The sequence below is a fragment of the Mastigoproctus giganteus genome, chromosome 10 (genome assembly GCF_048544385.1).
Source record: "Mastigoproctus giganteus isolate SK-2022 chromosome 10, ASM4854438v1, whole genome shotgun sequence".
NCBI classification, from domain to species: domain Eukaryota; kingdom Metazoa; phylum Arthropoda; class Arachnida; order Uropygi; family Thelyphonidae; genus Mastigoproctus; species Mastigoproctus giganteus.
In genome coordinates this window covers 113,763,342-113,776,700 of record NC_143584.1, presented here as the reverse complement: position 1 = coordinate 113,776,700, position 13,359 = coordinate 113,763,342, and the positions used below count along the sequence as shown (strand labels likewise).

Below are 13,359 nucleotides of genomic sequence, written 5' to 3'. Positions count from 1 at the left end.
TGTACTTGCGACCTGGGAATCTAAAACGCTGATGGAAAATGCTGATTCGGGTGACACTCAAGTAAAGTGAACCCAATTTCGGCAATGTCCAGGCGGTCTGTGACAGCCAAATCCTCTGCTTGCACCTTCACGATGGTGGGACTGTAAGTATTCCTGGGTATAACCTCCATGCACAAGTACATGGTGGGCAACCACCCAGGTGTGAATCAACGTAAGCAGGGGTCGAGGTGTGGTGCCCACACTACATGGAGGAATGCCGTCCCTCTATGTTACCAGGCAGTACTAGGTGGTAATGACTCTCATCAAACGGTGCAATACCACCACTTTGCTTATTAGAGGCTTGAAGTGGTGGAACCCATGTTTAGTCTCTAGAGCTAAGTTCCGGTCAGCCCTTCCCCATCTCCTCCATCATGCAGTATGATTGATGACTTTTGAGGTTATGATGAACATTGTGGCGAGATCCAATATTCCTTATATTTCGAGGGTACAGCTCTAAAACGGTGTTCGCAGGCCAGCCGCTAGTTAGTACACTGGACAGAACCTATTGATAACTCTCTAGGAGGCTTCCGGATCAGCTAGTGTATAACCCTGCTACCTCTACTCTGCCAGATAGTGACTGGAGTGAGTCCAAGTAGTGTGTATGCGCAGGGGGGGGGCGGCATTGTCGAGGCCACATTATGTCAAGGATCTGGGTATATTCTTACCATGTGTACGCCATATCCAAAAATTTCATTACTTCATACAACATGTCTCACCCACTTTTTCTTACTATTGAATACACCATGAATTGTCAAACTAATAGAGCAAGCTTATCTGGGAAAAGATCTAAATCTCCCAAACACTTCCTAATTCATTTCACAAATATACGTCGTCTGAATTCTAATCTCAACGATGTCCATTTCCACTTGCAGTCTGCCAAACCCCACGTACTTTTACTGACAGAAGCTCAGTTATCGGTTGATTCAACTACTGCTCATCTCAGATGCCCAAATTATTCGCTGTATGATTCCTTTCGCCGCAAAGGTGGTACTTGTGCATATGTCCGTTCTGATATTCCCTGTCAGACTTGGCAATTTGGAATCTCCTATCTTTGATCTTCTCTTGCTTAAAACCTCTCTACCTCATTGTGTCAAATTCATCTGTTGTCTCTGCCATTCTTCCAACTACACTAATCACTTGGAGCTCTTTGACTTCCTCTCTTTGCAACTTGACTTTCTCCAGTCCATCTTTCCTAACAGTGAGGTAATTTTCCTTGGTAATTTTAATGTTCACAACTCCAGCTGGCTTATGTTTTCTAGTCACGCCGATCCAACTGGTCGAGATGGCGAGGCTTACAATTACTAATGACCTTGCACAGATTGTTCATTTACCTACAAGAATACCGGAGCCAACACGCTTGATCTTTTTCTTACAAACATCCCTTCTAAGTACACTGTTGAAGTGAGTGGTCCTTTAGGCATGTCAGATCACAACTTGGTGATTGTCTCTTCTCCAATGGAGCCTTTATCTCATGGCTATTCCCAACCTCATGTTGTTTGGCATTACAAGAATGCAAAATGGGATGACCTGCAAGATTTCTTTTCTTCTTTTCCTTGGTCAGATTACTGTTTCAAAACTTCTGATGTCAACGTTTGCTCAGATCGTGTCAGTGAAATTATTCTTGCAGGAATGGAATCCTTTATCCCACACTCCACTTTAAAATCTCATCCTTTATCTAAACCTTGGTTTTCCAATAAATGTGCTAAGGCTGTTCAAGAGAAGAATGTTGCATATCATAATTCGTCTATTTCTAATTCTTCAGTTTCATTTTCTGCCTACACCAAAGCTCGCAACAATTGTAAAGCAGTTATTAATCATTCCAAATTAGAGTTCAAACAGGCTAAGAGTAGAAAACTTGCTTCTTGCCCTAATAGTAGCCGAGCATTCTGGTCTCTTGCCAAAGCTATTGGCCGCAATTTTTGCCCATCTCTGCTCCTACCTCTGTCCAAACTAAATGGTTCTGTTGTCACTTCAGCCAAGGATAAAGCTGACCTGCTAGCATCCCATTTTTCTTCCAACTCATGTATTAATGATCTTGGTAAAACACCTCCCACCATTACCAACATGCTCCATTCAATGCGTCCTGTGGTCTTCCGTCAAAAGTATGTCAGAAGGATTTTGACGCTTGATGCTAAGAAAGCTCCAGGTCCCGATGGTATTTCTCCAGTTGTTCCCAAAACCTGTGCTCCTGAACTTGCTCCTATTCTTTGCTGCCTTTTTTCACTTTTTCCTTCTGGTTGGAAATTTGCTCACATCCAGCCAGTTCCTAAAAAGGGTGAAAAATACCTCCCATCCAGTTATCGTCCCATTGCAATTACTTCTACTCTTCCTAAAGTAATGGAGAAATCAATTAACTGCCAACTCTTAATCTACCTAGAAATCTGTCTGATCAACGATTGCCATTATGGATTCCGTCAGTGTCGATCCACTGGTGATATTCTGGCTTATGTTACCCATTTATGAACTAATTCAATGGAAAGGTTCGGTGAAACACTAGTAGTTGCTCTTGACATCTCAAAGGCTTTTGATCGTGTTTGGCATAAACGTCTTCTAAACAGGCTTCCAGCTTATGGTTTGCCAACTGTTTTTTGTAATTGGTTATCCAGTTTTCTCACTGATTGCTCACTGAGGATGATGGTAGATGGCTCTCTGTCTTCTAACTTCTCCACTAATGCTGGTGTCCCCCAAGGTTCAGTTCTTTCCCCCACTCTTTACCTCTTGTATATTAATGATCTTCTTCCATCGACTGGAAATCCTATCTATAGTTTTGCTGATGATAGCACATTGCATTCCACTTTCCATTTTGAGAAACCTTACCCTGGTCAATCAGCTTCAACTTCTCGAAAATCTGCTACCAATTCCTCAAATGCCGATCTTCATGTAATTCTCCAGTAGGGCAAAGACAACTTAGTTGATTTCAACCCTTCTAAAACTCAGTCTTGTCTTATATCTCGCAAAAAGGATTCTTCTACTCCTGTGCTTATCTTTGGTGAGACTCTGATTTCTAGGCAAAATGATATATCTTTTTTGGTGTTACCCTGACTTCTAATCTCTCTTGGCACAAGCACATTACAAATATTGCTTTCACTGCATTTAAAAAATTTGGGTTTCTCTTTCGCTTTCGGCGTTACTTTTCTTCCAAACAGCTGCTCACTCTGTATAAATCGAAAATCCGTCCTACCATGGAATGTTGTTCCCACAACTGGGGTGGTGCCCCGAAAACCTCTCTCAGGCTTCTTGATTTCATTCAGAATAGGGCAGTTAGGTTAATTAATGATTTATCTCTAACAGTCTCTCTCCACTCGCTGTCTCATAGTCATACTGTTTAAGCTGCATGCCTCTTCTACAGATACTTCCATGGGCACTGTTCTTCTGAATTGGCTTCTATAATTCCTGCTCTCTCTTTCAAAACAGTCTGAACATGTGCAGCCACCAGTCAACATCCATTTACTGTCCAACTTCAAACTCACAGAACTAACTTTTCATCTTCCTTGTTTATTCCTTCAACTGCCGTTTTCTGGAACAACCTTCCTTCATACTTATTTCCTGAAAATTACAGTCTACAGAAGTTCAAGTCCAATGTCAACAAATATCTTCTTTCGTCTTCTCAACCTCCAACCCAAGCACGGTACTAAGTACTATAGGTTCTAATACCTCTTGTGTTTGGAGTTTACATAAAAAAAAAAACAAAACTTTTTTCTTTATCACGTTTTGAAATCATGTGTTTAAGAACCATTTGTTGATATTTAACCTTAAATTTTGCAATTGTTCCTTGATCTAGTGGATGTGATGTTGGGAGGAAAAAACACTTTTGACATTATTCAGTTTAATGTGTGGGTGAGATGTGGGATTGTCTAGAAATAAAATAAATTTTCAATTCTGGCAAATCATTGTTTTATTCAAATGGATCACCAAATCTGTCATCTCCTAGTCATCCAAGCCTTATTGTTTGATTTCTGATGTACATTGAGTTTTCTTAAATCACAGCCTTTAAGACACCTTGGTGTCATGGATTTGCTTATAACAAGAGGTATTTCATAAGTCTCTGCAATACTTGCTCACAAAAATGCAGTTAGATGCTCCTTTGCCACTTTACCTCCAGCATGTTTCCTACTTAAGGCATATTGTTTTATCCAGAACTGCATGGGGGGGGGGAACCCATTTCATCAGCATTCAGTATACTTACTGGTGAGTATGCAACAAGTATTGATGGCAGCCTTTAGTTTCACTCAACAGTGGTTTCCAAATTAACATCAGTGGACTTTTCCTACAAATTGCTTTGAAGAAAATATTGTGACATCTATGGAACTTAACTAACCAGCCATCAGCCATTAGATGCTTTAAAGTTAATCAGTTGTGCCAATTTCTATAGCCTCTGTTTGAATCATAGGCCCAGAGATGGGAATGTTTTGATTGTGTACCTGACTAAACCACTCAAATGTCAGTTTATCCACCAAAGCATCTTTATCATGGAAAAATTATGGTACCGCTTTCCATTTCCATTTCCATTTTCCTGCCACTGTTTTAACCAAGTTTCTTGATTTTCAATAATTGCTGCTGCCGAAGTCTTTCCAATTTTTAAATAACCAGCTAACTTATGAACTCCACTTTTCTTTTTTAGAATATTCTATCACTTCTACTTTTCTTTCAAAGTTAATTGCTTTCGAGACATACCATAGGATAGTACAAATGCATAACTGTGAATTCTTACCTGGGCCTAGAATTCTGCACTGAATTTCAGTCATACAGAATCTGCCCACTTGAAATTTACTTCAGTACTGTAATAACCACACACACTCTGCAGAAACAGAACTGAGCCTTAGATAGTAGTGCAAGATATGCGAGTTGGTTTTTATATTTTGAAGATCTAGACATACCATATGTTTAGTGGTGATAGACTATGGAGCGGTTTCAGTCAAAGTATCTGATTAAGTTTGACAGTTTTATTAATGTAGCATGTATTTATAAAGGACTCGAATGCAATTACATTAGAGGCCATATGTGGAGTGTTAATTTTTTTTTAAGAAATTTACTGTACAGTACTGTATTACAACTGTATTCTCACATTCACACTTAATACTCTCCCCTTTCTCTCTCATAGCAATAGTGTATCTCGGGTTTACAATTATCTTGCAAAGTGATGTGTTAAAATGAAGTTCGTTAATTCTATATCAGCAGTGCTGAGCATATTAACAACATATTCTGCAATATATATACACCGATGAGCCAAAACATTATGACCACCTACCTAATATGATGTTGGTCCTCCACATGCAGCCAAAACAACTCGTACCCGGTGAGGCATGGATGCTACAATATTTCTAAATGTGTCTTGTGTTATCTGGTATCACACGTAACCAGCAGATCCTTTAACTCCTGTAAGGTCCATGGTTGAGATGCTGCAGATCAGAGTTGCTGTTCCAACACAAACCACAAATGCTTGTTGGGATTGATGTCTGGGAAATTTGGAGGCTATGGCAATACCTAGAAGTCATCCTCGTGTTCTGTGAACCAGTCTTCAACAATCCAGGCGGTGTGGCATGGCGCATTATCCTGCCGAAAGATGGCACTGCCAAAGGAGGAAGACTGTTGCCATGAAAGGGTGTACCTGGTCAGCAATGATGTTTAGGTAGGTGGTAGATGTCAGAGTGCCCGACACATGGGTGACTGGACCCAGGGTATCCCAGAAAACATCGCTCAAAGCATGACGCCACCAGCTAGTTTTCATCCTATGGTGCATCCAGGCACTATCACTTCCACAGGTAAATGACGCACACGTATCTGGCCGTCCACATAGTGCAAGGAAACGGGATTCATCAGACCAGACGATCTTCTTCCAATCACTCAAGGTCCAGTTTTGATGCTTGCGTACCCATTTTAGGCACTGTCGCCAGTGAACTGTGGTTAGCATGGGCACTGAGTGGCCTGCAGCTATGCAGCTCCATTATTTTTAGTAGGGTTCAGTGTACTGTGTGTTGTGACACATTACTCCCGTCACCAGCATTCCAATTATCAGTGAGTTGCACCACAGATGCCCTTCTGTTGCCACGTACCATCTGGGAGAGCCTTCGCTCACCTTGAGCATCGATGAGTCGTGGTTGTCCAACACTTTGCCGATGGTTCGTGGGTTTTAGCAGCAGTGCGTAGCACATGCTTCTTGATTAGACCGGGGTTCAAACGGGGTTTGACCACCAAATACGGAGGATGCGGAAAGGTCAGGGAATGACCACTGCATATCCCCGGAGCAATATGGCTTTAGTTGCTAATGTTCCTAAAAACCAAAATAACAAACAACAAACAACCCTCCTCGGACCACTTTCAGTAGGTACTAACCACGGCTGACCGTGAGCACCCACCAGCCATGCTTTTTCGGATATACTCTGACCCAGTTGTCTGGCAATTACAATTTGGCCTTTGTCAAACTCGCTTAAGTCCACTGCCTTTCCCATCTGAAGAACAAGAGTAACACTGATTAACAGAGCTCAGTATCAGGTGTTTTTTATACTGTGTCCTGACCCGCGCATGCACCGTAGTTGATTTGAACTGAACTAAACTGTAGTTTAGTTTAGTTCAAATCAAAGTAACTGCAGGTGTGCAGTTACTTTGATTTGCATAACGACTTGCTGGTCATAATGTTTTGGCTGATTGGTGTCTATATGTGTGTAATATATATATATATACACCTTACTTAAGTAATCTGTGGTTGTTGGAAGTTTAATTAGTGTCACTGTTCTGTAATGACCATGACTGTTCACTTTCCTACAGAACTAAATGAAGACCCATGAAAATTCATGTGTTTCACCAGCAATGAACATGTTCATCCAAAATGTTACTCGTGAAAAAAATGTCCATTGCAGAGAGGTTGAAAAATCAAAAAAGGACAGCTATGAAAGTGTCTGCATCAGTAATAGTATCTGCTTTCAAGAGGTTGCATAACATGTAATTTCAAATACTTATGGCCAGGACCCAAGCCTGAGTGGCCACAACTAGAGGTGTCCATTAAAGGAGGTTTCACTGTGTACACACACAGATTTTTCCTTAAGTTTTTGACAATTAATCTGCATATAATCAATTAGAAAAATGGCATAATTGATTATTTCAATTATGACTCTTGATTATGCCCATCACTAATTGAAACAAACTTATATCTAGTGTTGTAGTTTGAATAAATTTAAGGAGGAATTAGATTATTAGAGGATGGATGTGTCTACGAAGTGTCTTTTTTTTTTTTTTTTTTTTTTTTTTTTGCTTCTCTGGTGTAAGCTTGTTTGCTTGCATCATTTGCTAATACCAATACCTGCCTCACATGTGTTTACTTTTTCATATACACTGGAGTCCCACTAGTCCGAACTGGGACTGAGCCCTGTTCAGATTAGCAGAATTTTGGATTAGCCGAATAACTGCAATAATGCAGAAGCAAGCAAGCAGTAAAACAGGTCTGGTTTATTAAGGAATGAATGAATATATACAAGGCCTACTAGCGTTTGTACGTGAGCGTGACACACCAGAAGCAAACCCTCCCCTTCCATGCTATGACTCATTGCACACGACATTGCGCATTAAACGTGAATGTTTAAATCTTCGCTCTACGTTGTAGTTTAGTTCAGTTCAGTCTGCTGCCACAATGGCCACGAAACGGAAACACACAATGTGTATGTTCAAAGATAAGCTGGAAGTTTTGAAAAGGCTGGACAAGGGTGAAAGTGCAACAAAATTGGCAATAGTTTGGAGTGGGCAAGGCCACAACAACTGACTGGAAAAAAACCGCTCAAAGATTGAGCAGTTTTGTACCTTTAAAACTAACAGAGTTTGTTACTTCTGAAAAATGACTTTTGTTACTGTTTTGGTGTGTAAGTATAGGTCTGTAGTTTTAATAGGCCATGTCAAACACTGATTTATTAATTTTGTATTAGTACAGTACTACAATAAAATAAAAAATTTTTGTGGAATTCTAAATGTTTTTGTACCATTAATACCATTTAAATTTAACTGTAAAATACAAAAAACATATATTTTGCGAACTAAAAAATTTCCTCTCCGCCGACCGAAACATGTTTGGATTAGCGGGAGTCCACTGTATCACAAGGTGGATTGCCTGTTTTTGAACTCTTTCAAGAAGCTCAATTTCTTTTTTTTTTTTTTGTTGTGGTCTCCATACTTGGACTCAGTATTCCAAGTATAATCTTACAATTGCCTTACATTGTAGGATTATGACCTCCCTATTGCTACAAGCAAACTTCATGTCTGACTTATCATAACTCCCAAATCGCTTTTTTTCTCAATTTTTTTTTAATTTATCCCCACCAATTGGGGTTACTATTACCTACTAATGAGACCTTGCATTTGCTGCATTAAAACATTGCTGATTTTCTGACTATTGTTGAAGCCTGTCCAAGTCATCCTTCAGGAGTACTACTTGGTGCTGAACAATAACCTCATTGTCTGCACATTTTGATATCATGCCCGGTATCTCTTTGTCAGTGTTATTTATGAAAATCAGAAAATGTGTCTCTAATCCAAGAATAAACAATTAACTGAAGTCTTCAGTTAAAGCATGTAATGTGCACTATTTACTACTTGGTATTAGAGGAATAGGCAATATGAAATGTAATAATTTATTTGAAGTTTTAATAAAAATAATGAATAATTTCTTTTCCAAAAAATAACAGATAACTTGAATAAAAATAAATGAATAATGAATAATTAAATGAAGAATAATTTTTATTCAAATTTTTTTATTCAAATAAAAATTTATTTGAATAATGTCCAATGTTGTGTCCAACAAACATGTGATCTGCTATGATATAAGTTAACCTTCCCTTAATTCTAGCATTGGTGGTGATTGACAAAAATGGGGTTACAGCTCCCAATGTACATCTGAATTTTACATAAAAATATTTTCACATCTTGTGTAAGTATCTTGTAAGGCAGTTTTCCTTAAATTGAGTTGTTGTGACAAGTTTATTTCAGTGTGGTACAACTCCACGTTGCTTCTCGAACACTTGTTCTTACTGTTTGCTCTCTGTCTTTTTTACTAGTAATTTTCTTGTTGAAAATTACTGAGCACAAATCTAAATTATACTGTAATATGTACAGCGTAGAATAATAAATACATAAAATAACTAAAAATTGTTTAAGAACATAAAAAATATACTACTAAAAGCAATAAAATTTATAAACTGCATTATGCAAATTATTAGAAGGGTAACAGTTTTTTTTTTTCTGCTTTTAATGGCTGATGTGTAAGCTTTGGTTACTTGCATCATTTTGCCAGTTAACAGAGTAGCTTTAGAAAAAAAGTCTGAAAGTTCCTCTTTATCAATGTAAGTTGATGTAGAGTCACTTTTAGAAAAAAAAAAATGAATAAGAGAAAAGCTGACATCCTTCATTTTTTATTATCCTTCATTGTACTGTACATATTGTATTACAGTATCATTTAGATATTTGTGCTTAGTAAGTTAGAAGGAAATTATTAGTAAGAAGTGTATTTTCAGCAGAAAGCAAACAGTAAGATGACATTTAAAAAATCTGCAATTGTTTAGCAATGTGATAGCATAGTATTGCAGAAACAACAAGCTCACCAACCATACAAAATAACCAATGCTTATTACAAGTGGGCTGTAAATATTTCATTCAAGATGATGGAATAAACATGCATGTAACTGAAATATGCATATTTGCATGATATTGAGAAATTCTCTGGCTATTTCAGTTATTAGAAAACAAGGTTTACACTAGTTGACATTTTGTTCTCTCTTTGTTTAACACCAAGTTTAAATAGCAAGAAACTTGCTCAAATTGTATTTAATAGATAAAATATATGTAGAAATAAAATGTAAAAAAAAAAATAAAAATAATAATAATGTAAATACAATCCCTATAGTTATTATTTATTTATTTTTTTGGCACATTTTAAGTATCACACAGTATTTGTTCTTGAAGTGTTAAAACTATGAATGTATGCTATTTCATAATATAAATTTACAGTATTTTAGCAGAGTAAAAAGTAGTTATGCTAAACTTTTTTTAATAAAATATAAGGTCTGCAGAAGTTCAAGGAGCAGATCAGCAAGGTGGAGCTTCAGAAGATGACCAGCCAAGACCACCAAATCCACAACACCAAGCAGCTTCAAAGAGGTTACAACAGACACAAGCCCAAGTAGATGAGGTATGTTCCTTGTAGATATTAAATATTTCATGGAGATAAAGAATTTTTGGGAATTATATCTTACACTAAGTATTTAAAATAATTTTATAATTATTTGTTTTCAGAGACCTGTATGCTACATGACTAGAATAATTTGTTATCCAATTTAACCCAGCAGTGGTGACACCCATAATGTAGTAAAACAATGGCAGCTCACCTGATGGCAACATTTTTTATTTCTTAAAAATGTTTAGTTTTTTGAATTCCACTTTAACACTTTTGCTGCCTTTACACACATAATAGTAAAATGGCACTATAAGTAATGTGGCAATCATATGTGAGTTCAAAAGGCACGTGCACTGTGCCATAATGTATGAATGGTCATTCTTAGCAGACAATCAGTGAGTGCTGTAAATGGAAAGGCACACGAATTAACAGGTACTCAGTATTGACACACTAATTGAATGCTTTGCAGCAATGCTTGTCTCTTTTTTATAGACTTGACACAAGTTTATATGTTGTTTGCTGTGTTGATGTTAATTCATGTACACATAAACTTTTTATAAAATGTTTAACATTTTTTCAGATTTACAGCTCAACACAAAAGTAAGTGTTTGCTTTTAACAATGAATTCCAAACTTTTAATTTTCAACCATTCTTCATGAATTTTTGAAATGCTGGGGATGTAAGAATTATTTACATTTATATTTAAGTGAGCCAGTTAGCTAGTTGTTTCCTGTGCTTCCGCACATGTTTGACTAGAGCTAGTCTGTTTTAATAACATAACCATGCCATATCAGTAGTTTTATCTAACAAAGCAGAGACCCATACTTTTGAGTCAACTTAAACATAAAATAAAATAAATGTAATCATGAGAGCGACCACTAGCCTCGTGGTGGGGGCAGTTAATCACACTCCACCATAAGAAGGTAGGTCACTACTATTTAAGCTCTTAGACGACAGTGTTTAATTACATCGCAAACCTACATGTCCTGTCACATAGATTTCAAAAACCTATTAAGTCCTAATAGGTGTTAAGTATTAACAGCATAGGGCTGTGAATTCCCAGCCCAAATTAGGACTATTAGTCCTGTGGCACAATATAATCTGCTTGAGTGATCCCTCCCATCCCACCCTAGACATCATATCAACTCTATAAAGTGGCAATCATCTTGGTTACTCCTGGGGTGAACCATCAGGTCACCTCATCCTCGGAGCAAGAACAAGTTATTCGTAGTCTGTTCGGGGTGAACCATCAGGTCACCTCATCCTCGGAGCAAGAACAAGTTATTCGTAGTCTGTTCTCTTTCGAATAGCATCAAGTGCTTTCTCAAAATCCAGATGTGATCTATAGACAGCAGGATGCTCCGACACGCCTGGGACGATCATATAGTTTTTGATATTCATTGTAAGAGTGGTCTCCATAATGTCTGCAGAAGGTCTCGCTCTTGCATATCGTGCCATATGCCTTGCATAACATCGCTTGGGAGCTAAATTTTGGGAAGTAATAGAAGGTTAGATTTCATGAAATTCATCTTTGGGCAGCATATTGTTGCAAGGTTCAAAGTGGAATTGGATTGTCACTTTTTATTTGGCTGATTCAGAATAAATCTTTCTTGCATCATTTGGCTTGATTAATAATAATTCTAATGCTAAAAATGTACATAGACTTTTGGCTCATCCTGTATATATATTTTTGTCCTCTGGTTTAATTCACAGCCTTCTCCTGACATTGATGGATTATATAAATTTTGTGTGATCTGAACAAAGATGGTGTATGAAAATAAAGCCAATATTAATAAAAACAAGTCAAGTAATGTATATGTTAAAATTACAGTTTGATTATCAATTAACATACCTTGGGAGTTAAACCAATACTAAGCCCAAGAACTATTTACCAAATAAACTTCATATGTGATGTTCAAATGATGGTTGGCTGTGAGGTCAAATTTGAGTGGCAGTATACTTAAAGGTATGGGTACATGGAAGAAATAGGTTATGAATACAAAATTATATAAAAAAAAAGAAAGAATTTTATTATTATTTTTATTATTTTATTAATAAATTACATTTAAATAAGAAAAAGAGAAATTAAATTATATAAAAATTTATATTAAAATTATATAAAAAATGTATATTAAAATTATATTTAAAAAAGGTCCAGAAAAATATTCTAAATAGAACCAAAATTTAATTTTGAAAAGAACGGATCTGCTGTCTCAAATTTGTGTAGAGACAACTTAAAGGGGTGGGTGTAGAGTCAGAATTGGGCCTGAAACGATCCTAGGGACTAGTAAAGCATGCTTAAAATTTGGTGTTGAACAAAAACTTGTTTTAGATCCCATATATGCAGGGTGTTTCATAATCTGGACCATACATTCAGGATTGATTCAAGACCTGAAAACTAAAGAAAAAAAAAGTTAATATAGACATGCAGATTCTGAAAGGTTATGAAGCTATAGCTGACAGAATTTAAAAAAAATAAATGACTATAGCATTTTCAATGGTAAAAAAAAAATTATATTCTAATGCTAAAAATGTACATAGACTTTTGGCTCATCCTGTATATATTTTTGTCCTTTGGTTTAATTCACAGCCTTCTCCTGACATTGACGGATTATATAAATTATATAATCCATCAATGTCATTTATATAATTATATAAATTATGTAATATATAAGCAAACATTTATCTAGTATGATAAACATTTTACCATGTATGTCTGTCTGTCTCTTCATTGTTACTGATAACGTTTATTTTTTTTTATACTATTTTTTCTTTTTATTCAAACAGCCATAGTTCTGCAACTGTTCAGAATTGGATGCCTGTTTGTATAAACCTTTTTAATTGTTTGCAGGTCCTGAAAGTTTGGCCCCACATTATAAAATGCTCTGTATATAGATATCCTGAGACAGGGAGTTATATTCAGAATTGAACCTAATACCTTTCTGGGGATCGAGAAAACATATACTGAATGAAATCCTGAAAATCCAAATCATACTTTCATTTATACAGATTTCTTCAGGAAAGAACTGGGTGGGGGGACACTGAGAAATAGAGCGTGAAACCTTTCCTGGGCCTAACAGAACATGCTGGGAATTTGGTGTGATGTTAGTGGCTTCTGCCGGGTTGAATGACCTTTTTTTTTTCTTTTTTCTAAAATAAAGGTAATA

At 36.8% G+C, this 13,359-nt stretch overlaps 1 protein-coding gene across 1 annotated transcript in view; it reads left to right on the top strand.

Moving 5' to 3' along the window:
- Positions 1 to 13,359, top strand: part of LOC150079229 (vesicle-associated membrane protein 3-like) — a 204,931-nt gene that overhangs the window by 69,259 nt on the left and 122,313 nt on the right. Inside the window, exon 2 of the mRNA XM_090382491.1 lies at positions 10,081 to 10,207. Coding sequence (XP_090238617.1) covers positions 10,081 to 10,207 — 127 coding nt within the window. The remainder of the gene's footprint in view (positions 1 to 10,080; positions 10,208 to 13,359) is intronic.